This window comes from Oncorhynchus kisutch, unplaced genomic scaffold (genome assembly GCF_002021735.2).
Source record: "Oncorhynchus kisutch isolate 150728-3 unplaced genomic scaffold, Okis_V2 Okis02a-Okis13b_hom, whole genome shotgun sequence".
NCBI lineage: Eukaryota > Metazoa > Chordata > Actinopteri > Salmoniformes > Salmonidae > Oncorhynchus > Oncorhynchus kisutch.
The window spans coordinates 11742811-11756756 of record NW_022261979.1 but is presented as its reverse complement, the minus strand read 5'-3'; the positions used below and the strand labels follow the sequence as shown (position 1 = coordinate 11756756).

The 13946-nt window shown below is 40.9% G+C and overlaps 1 protein-coding gene across 1 annotated transcript in view; it reads left to right on the top strand.

Moving 5' to 3' along the window:
• Window positions 1-13946, top strand: part of LOC116359260 (CUB and sushi domain-containing protein 3-like) — a 547528-nt gene that overhangs the window by 47571 nt on the left and 486011 nt on the right. Inside the window, 1 exon segment of the mRNA XM_031811826.1 lies at window positions 2859-2971. Coding sequence (XP_031667686.1) covers window positions 2859-2971 — 113 coding nt within the window.

Sequence of the window (13946 nt, the reverse complement as noted above, 5' to 3'; positions counted from 1 at the left end):
ATATAGTGTGCTACTTTCGACCAGAGCCCTTTGTGCATCAGGGAATCAGGTGCCGTTTGAGATCCAGCCCCCCCAAAAAACACTGCCTTTTGTAGGTCGGAGGTGTTTTCTTTAAATGTGAGGTACCCTGTAAAAGCCTCGGTCACGTGGGATGCTGTGAAACGGAACAATGTGGTAGTTGAAATATATCCGCGGCCCTCTATTGAAGGACACGACGGCAATCTAATTCTTGGTTAGTTCTGTCCCCACTCCACAGCCCGTTTCACTCTCCCATCTTTGCTTTGATTGAAATGGTCGATTGGATTTTGGCGTACGCCAGTCGAAGTGTGGTCAGCAACACTTCTTTAAAACCACACTGTGAAAATGAATGGCTTAAGGTATACCTCATCTAAAGGAATCCTATGAAGTAGGACAATCCTGGCTGTTACAATGAAACGTCTGACGACTATATGTCTAACTGTTGAGGAGGTGCTCAAGCGATGTTTAACTTGACCTTCGATAGAGCTAATGGAATAGAAATAGTACTGCATACTGTACTGCATACATACTGCATACTGGACTGCATACATACGGCATACTGTACTGCATACATACTGCATTCTGTACTGCATACATACTACATACTGTACTGCATACATACTGAACTGAATACATACTGCATCCTGTACTGCATACTGCACTGCATACTACACTGCTTACATACTGCATACTGGACTGCATACATACTGCTTAATGTACTGCATACTGTACTGCCTACATACTGCATTCATACTGCATACTGTACTGCATAATGTACTGCATACTGTACTGCCTACATACTGCATTCATACTGCATACTGTACTGCATAAATACTGCATACTGTACTGCATACTGTTTACTGTACTGCATACTGTACTGTTTACTGCATACTGTACTGCATACTGTACTGCTGACATACTAGATACATACTGCATACATACTGCATACTGTACCGCATAGTGCCTACGGTACTGCGTATGTACTGCATAATACTGCATACTGCACTGCATACGTTCTGCATAAAGTACTACATACTGTACAGCTTACATACTGCATACATATTGCATTCTGTACTGCATACTGCATAAATACTGCATACTGTACTGCATACTGTTTACTGTACTGCATACTGTACTGCCTACTGCATACTGTACTGCATACTGTACTGCTGACATACTAGATACATACTGCATACATACTGCATACTGTACTGCATAGTGCCTACGGTACTGCGTACGTACTGCATAATACTGCATACTGCACTGCATACATTCTGCATAATGTACTACATACTGTACAACTTACATACTGCATACATACCTTATACTGTACTGCATTCATACTGCATACTGTACCGTATACATACTGCATACTGTGCTGCATACATATTATATACTGTACTGCATACATACAGCCTACTGTACTTCATACATACTGTATACTGAATGGCATACATACTGCATACAGTACTACATACATACTACATACTCTACTGCATACATACTGCATACTGTTCTGCGTACTGTACTTCTTACATACTGCATACTGCGTACTGTACTGCATACATACTGCGTACTGTATGGCATTCTGTACTGCTTACATAATGCATACTGTACTGCATATTGCATACTTTACTGCATACTGCGTACTGTACTGCATACTGACTACTGTACTGCAAACATACTGCATACTGTACTGCATACATACCGCATAATGTACTACATAATGTACTGCCTACATACTGCATACATACTGCATACATACTGCATACATACTGCATACTGTATTGCATACATACTGCATACATAAAGCATACAGTACTGCATACATACATTATACTGTACTGCATTCATACTATGTACTGTACTGCCTACATACTGCATACATACTACATACTGTACTGCATATATACTGCATACTGTACTCCATTCATACTGCATACTGTACTGCATACATACTGCATACTGCACTTCATACATTCTGCACACTGTACTTCATACATACTGCATACTGTACTGCATACATACTGCATACTGTACTGCATACATACTGCATACTGTACTACATTCATACTGCATACATACTGCATACTGTATTACATTCATACTGCATACTGTACTGCATACATACTGCATACTGTACTACATTCATACTGCATACATACTGCATACTGTATTACATTCATACTGCATACTGTACTGCATACATACTGCATACTGTACTACATTCATACTGCATACATACTGCATACTGTATTACATTCATACTGCATACTGTACTGCATACATACTGCATACTGTATTACATTCATACTGCATACATACTGCATACTGTATTACATTCATACTGCATACTGTACTGCATACATACTGCATACTGTACTACATTCATACTGCATACATACTGCATACTGTATTACATTCATACTGCATACTGTACTGCATACATACTGCATACTGTACTACATTCATACTGCATACATACTGCATACTGTATTACATTCATACTGCATACTGTACTACATTCATACTGCATACATACTGCATACTGTACTGCATACATACTGCATACTGTACTGCATACATACTGCATACATACTGCATACTGTACTCCATTCATACTGCATACTGTACTGCATACATACTGCATACTGTACTTCATACATGCTGAATACTTTAAAACCACATTTAGAAGAAGACGGATGTAACATTACTCTATTTAATTTCCAACAGATAAAGTGTGTTGTGATGTTTTGCTTTTGACCTTGTAGGTTGGTTTCTGCATTCAGTGAAACACATTATAACTAAGATGTCCCCGTTTTGTCTTCCCCTCTCAACAGGTTAACAGGATTTCAGATCCCGCCTCCCGTCACCAGCACAGGGTCCATATTTTCACTACGGCTTACCAGTGACTTTGCAGTAAGCGCTCATGGATTTAAGATGGCTTATGAAGGTGAGAGAGAAAAAATATTCACTGTTGTTTCTTGTAAGAGAGAGATGGTCACGGTCAAACGACATAACTTTTGGTATTCAGTCAAATGATACTCAGAGGTTGTTAAATTATCATCTTTAGTCACAAAATTTGAATTCGCATTTAATTAGAAACATTACATCTCCATGGAAAGTGTAAATATACATCATCCTAAACATTTTCTCATTTCATCTCCTGTCTGGCTCATGCATTATCACAACATTTGGTCCCATTGACCCGGATCTCAACATTTCCCCTCTGTCCCAAACCATTTCTCTTTCCAGAGGTGCATATTATATCACACAGCAGATGGTGCAGGGAATTAGCTGAACTAATGGATGTGCTAACTCATCTCTGTCGAGAGCGGTGCAGAAGTCGACAGAAATGCAGGGGCTGTCTAAATATGAAGTATACCTCTGTGGCAGTAGGTTATGTCTAGGCTCCTCTCCTCTCCTCTCCTCTCCTCTCCTCTCCTCTCCTCTCCTCTCCTCTCCTCTCCTCTCCTCTCCTCTCCTCTCCTCTCCTCTCCTCTCCTCTCCTCTCCTCTCCTCTCCTCTCCTCTCCTCTCCTCTCCTCTCCTCTCCTCTCCTCTCCTCTCCTCTCCTCTCCTCTCTGCTCCTATCCTCTCCTCTCTGCTCCTCCTCTCCTCTCCTCTCCTCATTCCTCTCCTCTCCTCATTCCTCTCCTCTCCTCTCCTCTCCTCTCCTCTCCTCTCCTCTCCTCTCCTCTCCTCTCCTCTCCTCTCCTCTCCTCTCCTCTCCTCTCCTCTCCTCTCCTCTCCTCTCCTCTCCTCTCCTCTCCTCTCCTCTCCTCTCCTCTCCTCTCCTCTCCTCTCTGCTCCTCCTCTCCTCTCCTCGCTCCTCCTCTCCTCTCCTCATTCCTCCTCTCCTCTCCTCTCCTCGCTCCTCCTCTCCTCTCCTCTCCTCTCCTCTCCTCTCCTCTCCTCTCCTCCCCTTTTCTTTTTTTCTTCTCTTCTCTCCTCTCCTTTTCTTTTTCCTCTCCTCTCCTCTCCTCTCCTCTCCTCTCCTCTCCTCTCCTCTCCTCTCCTCTCCTCTCCTCCCCCCCCTCTCTCCTCTCCTCCCCTTTTCTTTTTTTCTTCTCTTCTCTCCTCTCCTTTTCTTTTTTCTCTCCTCTCCTCTCCTCTCCTCTCCTTTTCTTTTTTCTCTCCTCTCCTCTCCTCTCCTCTCCTCTAATTTTAGCTTAGTGATGCTCGCAGTGACTCAGATATGATTTTAGCTCAGTGATGGTCTTAGTGACTCAGATATGATTTTAGCTCAGTGATGGTCTCAGTGACTCAGATATGATTTTAGCTCAGTGATGGTCTCAGTGACTCAGATATGATTTTAGCTCAGTGATGGTCTTAGTGACTCAGATACGATTTTAGCTCAGTGATGGTCTTAGTGACTCAGATATGATTTTAGCTCAGGGATGGTCTTAGTTACTCAGATAAGATTTTAGCTCAGTGATGGTCTTAGTGACTCAGATATGATTTTAGCTCAGTAAGGCTCTTAGTGAATCAGATATTATTTTAGCTCAGTGGTGGTCTTAGTGACTCAGATATGATTTTAGCTCAGTGAGGCTCTTAGTGACTCAGATACGATTTTAGCTCAGTGATGGTCTTAGTGACTCAGATATGATTTTAGCTCAGTGATGGTCTTAGTGACTCAGATATGATTTTAGCTCAGTGATGGTCTTAGTGACTCAGATATGATTTTAGCTCAGTGAGGCTCTTAGTGAATCAGATATTATTTTAGCTCAGTGGTGCTCACAGAGGCCCTGGTCAAAAGTAGTGCACCATAGAGGGAATAGGGTGCCATTTGGGACACAGGGAGAGGAGATGGTATCTCATTGTGTTACCTGTCATTCATCCATCGAAGGAGCAGAGAGAAAAACAAGTTCGACTCTCAGTGTGTTTATACTGATTAATGGGTCTCAAACATTCCTCTCCTCTTCTCTCCTCTTCTCTAGTTAATAATGTGTCTCAGGCAGTCCTTTGTCTCCTGTCCTGTCCTCTCCTCTCCTCTAGTTAATAATGTGTCTCAGGCAGTCCTTTGTCTCCTGTCCTGTCCTGTCCTCTCCTCTCCTCTAGTTAATAATGTGTCTCAGGCAGTCCTTTGTCTCCTGTCCTGTCCTGTCCTCTCCTCTCCTCTAGTTAATAATGTGTCTCAGGCAGTCATTTGTCTCCTGTCCTGTCCTGTCCTCTCTGCTCCTCTAGTTAATGTGTCTCAAACAGTCCTCTGGAGAATGCACAACCTCAACCCTGTTTTAATAGGGAGTGTGCTTCTCATACTGCCCTGAAAACTGTTGTTTTCTGAAGAGATTGGTTTGCTAGCTATACTTATGGACTGTATGTTTTAGTTTTCTGAAAAGATTTGTTAACTAGCTATATTTACGGACTGTATATGCTAGTTTTCTGTAGAGATTGGTTAGCTAGCTATATTTATGGACTCTATATGCTAGTTTTCTGTAGAGATTGGTTAGCTAGCTATATTTATGGACTGTATATGCTAGTTTTCTGTAGAGATTGGTTAGCTAGCTATATTTATGGACTCTATATGCTAGTTTTCTGTAGAGATTGGTTAGCTAGCTATATTTATGGACTGTATATGCTAGTTTTCTGTAGAGATTGGTTAGGTAGCTATATTTATGGACTCTATATGCTAGTTTTCTGTAGAGATTGGTTAGCTAGCTATATTTATGGACTGTATATGCTAGTTTTCTGTAGAGATTGGTTAGCTAGCTATATTTATAGACTCTATATGCTAGTTTTCTGTAGAGATTGGTTAGCTAGCTATATTTATGGACTCTATATGCTAGTTTTCTGTAGAGATTGGTTAGCTAGCTATATTTATGGACTGTATATGCTAGTTTTCTGTAGAGATTGGTTAGCTAGCTATATTTATGGACTGTATATGCTAGTTTTCTGTAGAGATTGGTTAGCTAGCTATATTTATGGACTGTATATGCTAGTTTCCTGTAGAGATTGGTTAGCTAGCTATATTTATGGACTCTATATGCTAGTTTTCTGTAGAGATTGGTTAGCTAGCTATATTTATGGACTGTATATGCTAGTTTTCTGTAGAGATTGGTTTGCTAGCTATACTTATAGACTGTAGCTTTGATAAGACGTGTGTCTATCTTGAAGGGTCTGTATTTTAATGGCACCACTGCAGACCTATTATCTAGTGTATAAGCGCGAGACATGTGTTTTCCTCAGAATAGGTTTCTGGATCACAGTTGATCCAGAATGTAAATCTAAATAGTTTTTGTTGTTGACATCTCAGTGGATGTTGTCTATTGAGTGAAAACTTTCTCTGCGCTGTGTTTACAAGTTGTTTAGCTCTGTGTGATGTGTGTGTGTGTGGGGGTGATGAGGGTTGACTAATTCTGCTGCTATGAAACCCCAGCCATTCCTAGCAATGTAGTACAGGGCTCCTGTGGGAGATTTATGTTGCTCAAAACACACACACACACACACACACACACACACACACACACACACACACACACACACACACACACACACACACACACACACACACATACACACACACACACACACACACACACACACACACACACACACACACACACACACACACACACACACACACACACACACACACACACACACACACACACACACACACACACACAGTGCCACTCCACACCCTCATATTCTTCAAAGGGCTACACAGTCATTAGCTATACAGGGAAATAAATAGCTCTCCCCCTAGAGAGACCTCTGAGCCAACTACCTCATTTACTTGTTCACATAACTCATACGGTGTCGTCCCAAATGGCACCCTATTCCCTCTGTGTCTCTCCGTGCAACAAAGAGCCCTGGTCAAATGTAGTGGACTATAATAGGAGTTGTGTTCCGTTTGGGTTGCAACCCCTAGTGTTTCGTTTGAGTTGCAACCCCTAGTGTTCCGTTTGGGTTACAGCCCCTAGTGTTCCGTTTGGGTTGCAGCCCCTAGTGTTCCGTTTGGGTTGCAACCCCTAGTGTTCCGTTTGGGTTGCAACCCCTAGTGCTCCGTTTGGGTTGCAACCCCTAGTGTTCCGTTTGGGTTGCAGCCCCTAGTGCTCCGTTTGGGTTGCAACCCCTAGTGTTCCGTTTGGGTTGCAACCCCTAGTGTTCCGTTTGGGTTGCAGCCCCTAGTGTTCCGTTTGGGTTGCAGCCCCTAGTGTTCCGTTTGGGTTGCAACCCCTAGTACCACTGAGTTTACTGAGAGGCAAGTCTACTGCTGCTGTTGCTCCTGTTGTACACTTGACGAGTTTTGTTCCAAATCATCATATCGACCAATTTCTCACATTTGTTGTTGTTGTTGTTGTTTTTAAATCAGAAATGATTGCTTATGGGTACCTTCACGCGGTGTTTGTGTTTTTAAGACGTGTATTGAAATGGGTTTTGTTGCAAAAAAAAGCCTGCTATATATCCATTGTTGAGATGAAATTAAATGTTCATATCCTGTATATTTGACTGTGATATGTGGTTGTCTGAGTCTCACCTAGTTATCTTAAGATGAATGTACTAACTCAGAGTCGCTCTGGGTAAGAGCATCTGCTATAGGAGTCAAGTGTCAGTATTTTATATACAGGTCTCATAATACTGTATTGATTCAGTATTTTATATACAGGTCTCATACTACTGTATTGATTCAGTATTTTATGTACAGGTCTCATACTACTGTATTGATTCAGTATTTTATGTACAGGTCTCATACTACTGTATTGATTCAGTATTTTATATACAGGTCTCATACTACTGTATTGATTCAGTATTTTATATACAGGTCTCATACTACTGTATTGATTCAGTATTTTATATACAGGTCTCATAGTACTGTATTGATTCAGTATTTTATATACAGGTCTCATACTACTGTATTGATTCAGTATTTTATATACAGGTCTCATAGTACTGTATTGATTCAGTATTTTATATACAGGTCTCATACTACTGTATTGATTCAGTATTTTTACATACAGGACTCATACTACTGTATTGATTCAGTATTTTATATACAGGTCTCATATTACTGTATTGATTCAGTATTTTATATACAGGTCTCATATTACTGTATTGATTCAGTATTTTATATACAGGTCTCATACTACTGTATTGATTCAGTATTTTCTATACAGGTCTCATAGTACTGTATTGATTCAGTATTTTCTATACAGGTCTCATAGTACTGTATTGATTCAGTATTTTATATACAGGTCTCATAGTACTGTATTGATTCAGTATTTTATATACAGGTCTCATAGTACTGTATTGATTCAGTATTTTATATACAGGTCTCATACTACTGTATTGATTCAGTATTTTATATACAGGTCTCATACTACTGTATTGATTCAGCATTTTACATACAGGACTCATACTACTGTATTGATTCAGTATTTTCTATACAGGTCTCATATTACTGTATTGATTCAGTATTTTCTATACAGGTCTCATATTACTGTATTGATTCAGTATTTTATATACAGGTCTCATAGTACTGTATTGATTCAGTATTTTATATACAGGTCTCATATTACTGTATTGATTCAGTATTTTATGTACAGGTCTCATACTACTGTATTGATTCAGTATTTTATATACAGGTCTCATACTACTGTATTGATTCAGTATTTTATATACAGGTCTCATACTACTGTATTGATTCAGTATTTTATATACAGGTCTCATATTACTGTATTGATTCAGTATTTTATATACAGGTCTCATATTACTGTATTGATTCAGTATTTTATATACAGGTCTCATATTACTGTATTGATTCAGTATTTTATATACAGGTCTCATATTACTGTATTGATTCAGTATTTTATATACAGGTCTCATACTACTGTATTGATTCAGTATTTTATATACAGGTCTCATACTACTGTATTGATTCAGTATTTTATATACAGGTCTCATACTACTGTATTGATTCAGTATTTTATATACAGGTCTCATAGTACTGTATTGATTCAGTATTTTATATACAGGTCTCATATTTCATATTACATAACTTCTGGCGCCGACAGAGTTGGCCGCCTCACTTCGCGTTCCTGCGAAACTATGCAGTATGTAGTTTTTTTAATGTGTTATTTCTGACATTGTTACCCCAGGAAATCTTAGGTTTTACTACATACAGTCGGGAGGAACTATTGAATATAAGAGCAACGTCAACTCACCAAGATTACGACCAGGAATACGACTTTCCCGAAGCGGATCCTCGGATCCTCCCACCACCCAGGACAATGGATCGGATCCCAGCCGGCGACCCAAAACAACGACGCTGTAGAAGAAGGGGCAGACGGAGTGGTTTTCTGGTCAGGCTCCGTAGACGGGCACATCCCGAGCATACTACTCGCCAATGTCCAGTCTCTTGACAACAAGGTAGACAAAATCCGAGCAAGGGTAGCATTCCAGAGAGACATCAGAGACTGTAACATTCTTTGTTTCACGGAAACATGGGTCACTCGAGACACGCTATCGGAGTCGGTACAGCCACCTGGTTTCTTCACGCACCGCGCCGACAGAAACAAGCATCTCTCTGGTAAGAAGAGGGGCGGGGGCGTATGCCTTGTGATTAACGAGACGTGGTGTGATCATAACAACATACAGGAACTCAAGCCCTTTTGTTCACCTGACTTAGAATTCCTCACAATCAAATGCAGACCGCATTATCTACCAGGAGAATTCTCTTCGATCATTATCACAGTCGTGTATATCCCCCCCCAAGCAGGCACATCGTCGGCCCTGAAAGAACTTCATTGGAGTCTATGTAAACTGGAAACCACATATCCTGAGGCTGCCTTTATTGTAGCTGGGGATATTAACAAGGCTAAACTGAAAACAAAGCTCCCCAAATTCTATCAGCATATCGATTGTGCTATCAGGGCTGGCAAAACCCTAGACCACTGTTATAAGGCCCTCCCCCGCCGCCCCTTCGGAAAAGCTGACCACGACCCCATTTTGTTGCTCCTTGCCTATAGACAGAAACTAGTACAGGAAGCTCCCGCGCTCAGGTCTGTTCAACGCTGGTCCGACCAATCGGATTCCACGCTTCAAGATTGCTTCGACCACGTGGACTGGGATATGTTCCTCATTGCGACGAACAACAACATTGATGAATACGCTGATTCGGTGTGTGAGTTTACTAACAAGAGGTGATGTTGTACCCACAGCAACGATTAAAACATTCCCCAACCAGAAACCGTGGATTGATGGCAGCATTCGCCTGAAACTGAAGTGCGAACCACTGCTTTTAACCAGGGCAAGGTGACCTGAAACATGACCGAATACAGACAGTGTAGCTATTCTATCCGCAAGGCAATCCAACAAGCTAAGTGTCAGTGCAGAGACAAAGTGGAATCTCAATTCAACGGCTCAGACACGAGAGGTATGTGGCAGGGTCTACAGTCAATCACGGACTACAAAAGAAAAACCAGCCCTGTTGCGGACCACGATGTCTTGCTCCCAGACAGACTAAACAACGTTTTTGCTCACTTTGAGGACAGTACAGTATCACTGACATGGCCCGCTACCAAAACCTGCGGGCTTTCCTTCACTGTAGCCAACATGAGTAACACATTTAAAGGTGTAAACCCTCGCAAGGCTGCCGGCCCAGACGGCATCCCCAGCCGCACCCTCAGAGCATGCGCAGACCAGCTGGCTGGTGTGTTTACAGACATATTCAATCAATCCTTATCCCAGTCTGCTGTCCCCACATGCTTCAAGAGGGCCACCATTGTTCCTCTTCCCAAGAAAGCTAAGGTAACTGTGCTAAACGACTGCTTTGAGAGACTAGTCAAGGACCATATCACCTCCATCCTACCTGACACCCTAGACCCACTCTAATTTGCTTATTGCCCCAATAGGTCCACAGACGACGCAATCGCCACCACACTGCACACTGACCTAACCCATCTGGACAAGAGGAATACTCATGTAAGAATGCTGTTCATCGATTACAGCTCAGCATTTAACACGATAGTACCCTCCAAACTCGTCATTAAGCTCGAGACCCTGGGTCTCGACCCCGCCCTGTGCAACTGGGTCCTGGACTTCCTGACGGGCCACCCCAGGTGGTGAGGGTAGGTAACAACATCTCCACCCCGCTGATCCTCAACACTGGGGCCCCACAAGGGTGCGTTCTTGCCCTCTCCTGTATTCCCTGTTCACCCACGACTGCGTGGCCATGCACGCCTCCAACTCAATCATCAAGTTTGCAGACGACACTACAGTGGTAGGCTTGATTACCAACAACAACGAGATGGCCTACAGGGAGGAGGTGAGGGCCCTCGGAGTGTGGTGTGAGGAAAATAACCTCACACTCAATGTCAACAAAACAAAGCAAATGATCGTGGACTTCAGGAAACAGCAGAGGGAGCAGCCCCCATCCACATCGACGGGACAGTAGTGGAGAGGGTGGAGAGTTTTAAGTTCCTCAGCGTACACATCACGGACAAACTGAAATGGTCCACCCACACAGACAGCGTGGTGAAGGAGGCGCAGCAGCGCCTCTTCAACCTCAGGAGGCTGAAGAAATTTGGCTTGTCACCAAAAACACTCACAAACTTCTACAGATGCACAATCGAGAGCATCCTGTTGGGCTGTATCACCGCCTGGTACGGCAGCTGCTCCGCCCTCAACCGTAAGGCTCTCCAGAGGGTAGTGAGGTCTGCACAACGCATCACCGGGTGCAAACTACCTGCCCTCCAGGACACCTACACCACCCGATGTCACAGGAAGGCCAAAAAGATCACCAAGGACAGCAACCACCCGAGCCACTGCCTGTTCACCCCGCTATCATCCAGAAGGCGAGGTCAGTACAGGTGCATCAAAACTGGGTCCGAGAGACTGAAAAACAGCTTCTATCTCAAGGCCATCAGACTGTTAAACAGCCACCACTAACATTGAGTGGCTGCTGCCAACACACTGACTCAACTCCAGCCACTTTAATAATGGAAAAAGTGATGTAATCAATTTATCACTAGCCACTTTATATTATATAATGTTTACATACCCTACATTACTCATCTCATATGTATATACTGTACTCTATACCATCTACTGCATCTTGTTTACATACCCTACATTACTCATCTCATATGTATATACTGTACTCTATACCATCTACTACATCTTGTTTACATACCCTACATTACTCATCTCATATGTATATACTGTACTCTATACCATCTACTGCATCTTGTTTACATACCCTACATTACTCATCTCATATGTATATACTGTACTCTATACCATCTACTACATCTTGTTTACATACCCTACATTACTCATCTCATATGTATATACTGTACTCTATACCATCTACTGCATCTTGTTTACATACCCTACATTACACATCTCATATGTATATACTGTACTCTATACCATCTACTACATCTTGTTTACTTACCCTACATTACACATCTCATATGTATATACTGTACTCTATACCATCTACTACATCTTGCCATCTTGATGTAATGTATCACTAGCCACTTTAAACAATGCCACTTCATATAATGTTTACATACCCTACATTACTCATCTCATATGTATATACTGTACTCTATACCATCTACTGCATCTTGCCTATGCCGTTCGGTACCATCACTCATTCATATATCTTTATGTACATATTCTTTATCCCTTTACACTTGTGTGTATAAGGTAGTAGTTTTGGAATTGTTAGGTTAGATTACTCGTTGGTTATTACTGCATTGTCGGAACTAGAAGCACAAGCATTTCGCTACACTCGCATTAACATCTGCTAACCATGTGTATGTGACAAATAAAGTTGATTTGATTTGATTCAGTATGTTACGTACAGGTCTCATACTACTGTATTGATTCAGTATGTTACGTACAGGTCTCATACTACTGTATTGATTCAGTATGTTACGTACAGGTCTCATACTACTGTATTGATTCAGTATGTTACGTACAGGTCTCATACTACTGTATTGATTCAGTATTTTATATACAGGACTCATACTACTGTATTGATTCAGTATTTTATATACAGGTCTCATACTACTGTATTGATTCAGTATTTTATATACAGGTCTCATACTACTGTATTGATTCAGTATTTTATATACAGGTCTCATACTACTGTATTGATTCAGTATTTTATATACAGGTCTCATACTACTGTATTGATTCAGTGTTTTATATACAGGTCTCATACTATTGTATTGATTCAGTATTTTATATACAGGTCTCATACTACTGTATTGATTCAGTATTTTATATACAGGTCTCATACTACTGTATTGATTCAGCATTTTATATACAGGTCTCATACTACTGTATTGATTCAGTATGTTACGTACAGGTATCATACTACTGTATTGATTCAGTATTTTATATACAGGTCTCATACTATTGTATTGATTCAGTATTTTATATACAGGTCTCATACTACTGTATTGATTCAGTATTTTATATACAGGTATCATACTACTGTATTGATTCAGTATTTTATATACAGGTCTCATACTACTGTATTGATTCAGTATTTTATATACAGGTATCATACTACTGTATTGATTCAGTATTTTATATACAGGTCTCATATTACTGTATTGATTCAGTATTTTAACATGTTTTTAAATATTGATGTCACAAATGTATAATTTTCACAGTAAAACAAATTAAAGTAGTTATTTGTTACATGTGACTGTGTAAAACCCTAGCAGTACTACTGATTTCTCTGAGAGTGAGGCAGATATATATTATTACTGTGTAAAACCTGTGTAAAACCTAATATATATTATTACTGTGTAAAACCTAGCAGTACTACTGATTTCTCTGAGAGTGAGACAGATATATATTATTACTGTGTAAAACCTAGTAGTTCTACTGTTTCTCTGAGAGTGAGACAGATATATATTATTACTGTGTAAAACCTAGCAGTACTACTGATTTCTCTGAGAGTGA